Source organism: Otolemur garnettii, unplaced genomic scaffold, assembly GCF_000181295.1.
Source record: "Otolemur garnettii isolate 467f Iridium unplaced genomic scaffold, OtoGar3 scaffold00176, whole genome shotgun sequence".
NCBI classification, from domain to species: Eukaryota; Metazoa; Chordata; class Mammalia; order Primates; family Galagidae; genus Otolemur; species Otolemur garnettii.
Genome location: NW_003852571.1, coordinates 3,286,294 through 3,293,628, shown reverse-complemented (window position 1 = coordinate 3,293,628; position 7,335 = coordinate 3,286,294). Strand labels below are relative to the sequence as shown.

At 41.4% G+C, this 7,335-nt stretch overlaps 1 protein-coding gene across 3 annotated transcripts in view; it reads left to right on the top strand.

Annotated features, from left to right (window-relative positions):
• Positions 1-7,335, top strand: part of GNAL (G protein subunit alpha L) — a 230,983-nt gene that overhangs the window by 184,176 nt on the left and 39,472 nt on the right. For all 3 annotated transcript variants that reach the window (XM_003800476.2, XM_003800475.2, XM_012811826.2), the window contains one exon: positions 3,721-3,818. In XM_003800476.2, coding sequence (XP_003800524.1) covers positions 3,721-3,818 — 98 coding nt within the window. The remainder of the gene's footprint in view (positions 1-3,720; positions 3,819-7,335) is intronic.

The following is a 7,335-nucleotide window of genomic DNA, read 5'->3' as shown; positions in this document are numbered from 1 at the left end:
AAAAAAAAAAAAAGTAAACACTTAGAACCAAGGGAACCTCTTTGTGTTTAGTGCAACGCCATTGTTCACCAGTGTGGAATGGGGAAGCTACAGTGAAGAGAGATGTGTTATTTGTTTCTTTAATGTTACCTAAAACATCTATTTAAAAGTCAAAGTGCCCCCAGTTCCTAGTTTACTATTGCTTTCAATACATACCCCCCAAACTGTGTCTTGACTCTGGGTCCACACCCTCCTCTGTAATCTATCTCACTTCAGGCTTTAGCTCTTCCCTTCCCCTGCGCAAGGAGTTAGGGCTCATCCTGTGTGGAGCCTTCTGGAACTACAAGTCCCTGAGCTCCAGGGGTAAGGGGTCCTTAGGAGTATCTGTTGTGTAGCTTTAACAAGAGTTTCTTGTACTAGATGCCCTGTACTTTGATCAAACTGTTAAGAGTGGATTTACTAAATTATATTAGTAATAGTGGTTTTAAAGAAATCCAGAAGAAAACTAGAGGACAGGACATTATTTAATATACATTTAGTAAAAGGTGGTGGTGCACATAGTGGCTAAAAACGTGTGTGGAAAAGGACAGATGCCCTGCTGTCACAGCTGTGTGCCCTTGGGTGAGTCACTTTGCAGCCACCTCTTCCGGCTTTGTGAGACAGAAGTAAGATCTTACATGTTAAAGTATCGTGCTCAGAGTACACTCAACAAATAAGAACTGCACAAGAACTAAACAGGAGGGAATGTTGTGTGCTTGAGGTCCTTACTGTGACATACAGGAAATTAACACAAAAGGAGGTAGGAGAGGTTTTTTCAGGAAACAGGGAGCAGCAGGAGGGGAGGTCTGAGGGCACTGAGAGTGGGCAGCTGGTTGGGTGAACCACTTCCAAAGTCAAGGTCCAGGTCACAGCACAGGGGTGCCAGGGAAGTGTGACCCTGGACCCCTGCCTCTGCACAGTATTCCCTCACTGCAGCCCCCACAGTGAGGCCAGGCCCGCGTGTCTCAGTGTGATGTGAAGTGAGTAAAAGCAGGGCCTTCCCACTGTGGCCTCCATCTCTCCCAGACTGCTAAGCCAGGCTTTCCATAGCCCCAGGTCTGCGCTTCTGCTCAGGGTTGGACTTCTCACCCCCACTGACCTCTGACCCACAGCGTGTGTCCTGGTCGGTGCCTTCTTCCTCCCCGCTCCTTTCTCAGACACGAGGTACAGGGTTCAACAATGTTTTTTGTTGATAATGTTTAGACTGATGACTCTGGTCATAGTCATTTTTTAAAATTGCTATTTGGCAAAGCTGTGTGAATGATTCCCATGTGAACTTGAATAAAATGTGGCAGTTGTGGTTCAGTCACTGCAGTGGAAGGTACTTTCCTATATCATGTGGAAAGAAGACAGGTCCCCAGAGTCACCGGCTATCTTGACAGCAGCCTGCTGTGTCTGTCTTCACACAGGTGTGTCTGTGTGGCTATTTGGCTCACACAAGGAAACCTTTTTTTCTTACCACTCCTTTACTGGAGTGATGAGAGAATCAGAGGAATATTCCAAAAGGAAACATAAAACTAGGGAGAAAGACAAAAATTGCGAGGTTCAGCTGCTCTTCTTCAGGGAGAGATTGTCTATTTTTTGTCAACTGTGTAACTTGGATTTGTTGATAATGGTAACAGACAGATACAGACACTGTGCCGTAACTTACAAAATTGTCCCTAAAACTAAACACAGAATTGGATTTACTAAAAGCTAGTAAAACCTGAGTTTCATGCCTGATTTTTGTGGTAGTCATTATTTGGAGTTTTTATCAAAGAGGGCCCCCAGATGGTATAAGCTTCAGGCCTTGTAATACTTGCTTCCACCTTTGTACAGAATTGTGTATCTTTAAGAAAAAGTACCAGTACTTTAATTTTTTCCTTCAAAGATAAGGTGACCAGATGTCTCGCTTTTGGCGGGACAGTCCCAATTTTTAACAATTTGTCCCATGTCCCAGGGCGTTTTAAAAAAGTCCCCATTTTTGGAAAGAATGCATGACAAGCTAGGGAATGGCGGGAGAACAGAAAGGGAATATACAATTAAGTGTTGAGACTTTGAAAGCCATTTTATGTGTGAAATATAATTTAACAAATTCTTGTGAAAAATTTCATGACCTTTTTTTTTTTTTGGAGACAAAGCCTCAAGCTGTCCCCCTGGGTAGAGTGCCATGGCATCACAGCTCACAGCAACCTCCAACTCGTGGGCTCAAGCGAGTCTCCTGCCTCAGCCTCCGAAATAGCTGGGACCTCAGGCACCTGCCACAGTGCCTGGCTGTATTTTAGTTGTGTCCATCGTTGTTTGGCGGACCCAGGCTGGATTCGAACCCGCCACCTTAGGTGTATGTGGCTGGCACCTTAGCCACAGGCGCCGAGCCATGACCTTTTAAACAAGAGCAGCAATCTACTAAAAAAATTCACTCAAATGAGAAATATGCCAAAGAATAAAATAATACTATGCATAATTTTTTAATGTATTATATTTGTAAATTGTAATTTTTAAAAATACATTACAATACTATTTTTGCGTTCTACGAAAATTTTTGTTGCTCCATATAGACCAAATTTTTAATTAAGAACCACCACCACCACCATTACCACCCTCCATCAATGGTGTCCCGCTTTACCAATGTTAAAATCTGGTCACCTTATTCAAAGAATCTACGTTGATTGTTTAGAACTGTGGCAGGTGTGAGGCGTGTAAAGGCTCCCTGGAGCCTCCGGACCTGCAGGTGGAAGGCAGACAGAGAAGACTGTTGTGTGAACATTTGTGGCTCCTTTCGTGTTTAGCAGCTAATGTCCTTAGTTGCTTCCATTCCTCATTTTGGGTAGTTTGCCAGTATTATTGATTCCTGAACCCTCCTTTTATCTTAAGCTAAGGAATGTCGTTTCAGAACATTCTGCTTGCCATAATGGGTGAAACTGAGAACAGTGGCCAGTTCACACTTATAGTTTTTTTGTTTTGTTTTGTTTTGTTTTGTTTTTTTAAGATAGAGTCTCACTTTGTCACCCTCAGTAGAGTGCAGTGGCATCACCGCTCACAGCAACCTCAGACTCTTGTCTCCACCTCCCAAGTAGCTAGGACTATAGGCGCCCACCATAACGCCCCATTAGTTTTAGAAATGGGGTCTCAATCTTGCTCAGGCAATCCCACAGCCTTCGCCTCCCAGAGTGCCAGGATGTACAGGCATGAGCCACAGGTTTTTTTAATGTAAAACAAAACAAAAATAAATAAATTATCCCCAAAGGGTGACTTTAAAGGCTCCCTTTTTATGTACCTACTGTATCTGGGCCAAATGTTAATCCACCTACCTGGCCCTCCCTTACCTTGGCCCCCACAGGGGAGATTTAAAAGCAGATTTGCCATTATGATGTTCATTTTTTATTGCTGAGGTGGAAGTTCAACTAGTTAAATTACTGAGCACTAAAGACTAAGATTATACTGTCAGATTTAAAGCTTACACATGGTGTTGTGTTTGACTTACAAGTCTTATTTTGAAGGGCCTTCTGGAACGATAAAAATGCCTTAGAACTTGACTTGAGTAGTAACACATCTGCATACATTTTCATCACACTGAACATAAGATCTGTACATTTTACTGTATAAACTTCCACAGAGAAGATTTATGTATTATCTGTAAAAAATTCTTTTGCACTTTCTTTTTACTTTTAACTTTTTGAAAGGTTCTAACACATGTTTTCTTGTTACTTTTTCAAACTTTAGGAGTTCTTTGATCATGTGAAAAAACTTTGGGATGATGAAGGCGTGAAGGCGTGCTTCGAGAGGTCCAATGAGTACCAGCTGATCGACTGTGCACAATAGTAAGTGGGGTCCTGTGCGGGCTGCAGGCGCCTGGGGACCGTGTTGCATTCACGTGACTCGGCCTTTCCAGTATGTCTGAATGCAAGGAACAAACAATTAATTTTTTTTTTACAGAAATCCACTTCTAAAATGGAAATTTGAAAATTTGCCAGCAATTCAATTAGCATTTAAAGGAAATACCAGATTTACTAATTTATCCTGATTGTTGTTTGTTTTCAGTTCTATTCATTTTTTTAATTTTTACTTAGAGTTATAGGCATATTTGTAAATGAAAATATACTTTGTTATATTCATTGTTATATTTTAATTTTGAAACAGAGGTCCCCAAATTAAATTTTAAAATAATATTAACATTTGCAATCAAGTCAGGTTATTTAAAATAATGTGATCATTCTTATACTTAGAACTTGAAAATAGATGGTAATTAATAGGATAAGTAAATATTTGAGGAAAAATGTTATGAAAAGAAATTTTTTTAAAAAGCTGGTTGTTTTTCCCCACAACACTTATTTTTCTATTTTCTTCTACTATTTTAGATACATTATATTACTGAGTATAAAGGTCTCCAGAAAATGTTAAATAATCAAGAAGCTCTAGAAATGTTTGCTGTTTTGATAACAAAAACTTTATTTAATTAGTTGTTTCATATAACTCTTTGGACAGCGTTTCAGAAGTTTTACATTTTTAAGTCTATAAACTAAAAGTTCATGTTTGTGGAAGAGATTCTATAAGAATAAAATCTTGGTATTTGGAACCAGTGGAGCCTCAGTGAGAAGGCGTATCTCTAAGATCTCTAGGCTGCATGACCTCCAAGCCTCTACCCTTGCTGCAAAGCCCAGCATTGCCAGGGGTCTGGGAGTGGAAGGGCTGGTGAGGTCTGGAGGCCAGAGGTGGGGAAAGGAGGTGAGGCCATAAAGTAGTGGGACAGGTTGGTAGGGCAGAACCCTCAGAGGATTGAAAATCTTGGCAAGGTGGCTTGGCACCCATAGCTCAGTGGTTAGGGTACCAGCCACATGCCCTGGGGCTGGCAAGTTTGAACCTGGTAAACAACAATGACAACAACAACAACAGAAAATAGCGAGGCATAGTGGCAGGCACCTGTAGTCCCAGCTACTTGGGAGGCTAAGGCAAGAGAATCACTTAAGCCCAAGAGTTTGAGGTTGCTGTGAGCTGTGACCCCATGGTACTCTACCGAGGGTAACATAATGTGACTCTGTCTCAAAAAAAAAAAAAAAAATGGCAAAGAACTTGGTTTTCTTCCAAGTGCAGTGAGTGGCTGTGGACCCCTAAGTGAGGTTGACAAAGGAGGCCAAGAGCAACAGGGCCAAGCAAGATGGAAGTAGAGGAGAGGGATCGAGGACAGTGGCAGAGGGTGAGGGGTGGCAGGGCCCCTTCCACTCAGGTCCAGCCTGGTGGTGGAGGCTTTCTGCTGGAGAACAGGAACACACTGGGCTCCACTTAAAGAGGTTAAGCTTGAAAGTCAAAGATACAGCCCAGAGGGGCTTCTAAGCAGGGCGTCTGTTTCAGAAGATGCTGGGGGAGGGAGGGCATGTGTGTGGGCAACTAGCTGGTGATGATGACTCCCAGCGGAAGGCCCTATCTGCAGAGCCAGCAGGGAGGGTACCTGTGCAGGGAAGGACCCTGCGGAAGGCAGCCCCACCCCCCCACCCAGAGCATAGAGCAGGTCATGCTCTTGCCTTCTGTCTCTGGCAGTCCTGACAGCATGGGGGAGCACTGAGGCGGGGTGTGGCAGAGGATCAGGGATGGGACCCCCTCGTTATATGAAGAAATGATTTACCAATGAGATTTTGTTTTAATCAACTAGCAAAATATTTAAATTTCTCGTTCATTGCCATGTTTGACAGTTCCTTTAAGATTTACCTTAAATCACGGTTTACCATGGCCCTGACTTTTAGTGTGCACTCACAAGTCTGTTCCTGTGGTTATTCACATTCGCTTTCTTTTAAAAAATCTTTTTAAAAAATTGAAGTGACACAAGCATGCTGCAGGCAAATCAGGACTGACACCCACCCTGCCCCACCAGTGTGTGAGGCTTCAGATTAGCCCTGCAATTGCGCAGCTCTCGGAAACCCAACATCCAGTCAGGGCAGGCAGCGCTCACACCAAACAGTAAGGCACACGGCCCTCTGGACATTTCTTGGTTTCTTACTAAACAAAATAATTCACCCAAGTTGGTTTTAGTTTCATTATTTTATATTTATAAAAAATTAATATGCAAACAAAAAAATTAATATGAAATGATAAAGCTTTGCCATATCAATAGAAATTTAATAATCTTTTTTTGTATGGCACAATTCACAGCATGGTCCCGTGGTAGCCCAGGATGACGCTGAGCGCACAGACACCGAGCTTCACTTCACTCCCATGTTTTGTGCAGACAACACATATCCAGGGGTGTTTTGCCACATCCCTGTGGGGTGGCTGTGCTTTGATGGAAAAATGCCTTTCTGTGAGACTGGATGGTTGTTAGCACAAACAGTTCTTCCTCCAGAGTTAGTCATCTTGTCAACTGGATATTTTTCCAGGGTTTCTCTAATTAGGCATATATGAAATTTCCTAAAGTTTACATTTTTATCGATCAGAGTTTTGTAAAGTACATAAGTGTTATAAATTGATAAAGCAAGCATGTGGGAAAAAAACCTTTTTTACCACTTTAATGCTTTCTGTATAATATTTATAGAATTTAAAGTCATCCTACTCTTATCAACAGCACCCATCACACAGTTAAGATCTGCTGTGACACTTGGCTTCACTGCTGGTCTGTTTTATAATGTATTTGTTTAGTTTCTAGTAATTCAGCAGAATGATAACCAATCTGGAGATCAATATGTTGGTTCTCCTCTATGTAAATCACTAGCTCTGGAGCGTTCCATACCCAGATGTGTTTGTTTCATTGCCATGTAGAAGCAGATATAATGATGGACTTGTGTGCTGGTCACCAGTGACCAGAGTGTGGCCCTGGAAGATATAGTTTTACAGTGTCGTAACAGTATTCCCCAGTTTGCCAATTTTAGCAGAATTTTCATGATCATCTATGTCCATGCATGAACTGCAGTAAACAATAAAATCTTAAACATATCCAGTTTTGCAGTCACACAGAACAAAAGATTTTACTCCAAAACTACTTCTATTTGTGGGAATATACTGTTGGAAAAAATAACATCCTTTGAATAATAACAGAATTTCATCAATACTTATAGGTTGAAAAGGATAAAATGATTGTGAAAAGGAATCCTGTAGTCTGTTAATAATGCTATGTATTTTTATTATTGGATCTTTGCTGTTTATTCATTATCATGATATGTACAAATTATTTTGGGCACAACTGTAGTGAGAAAGAAGGTAAAATTCTAACAGACTCAAGTTAGGTGACAACAGTAACATGTGTCCTCAAAATGAACAATGCCTACAGGTGCCCTTTGACCAAAGAAACATCTTGTCTGAACATGTATTGTCTGTTCAGAGGGTTGATGGAGAAAAATCATGGGATCTAGT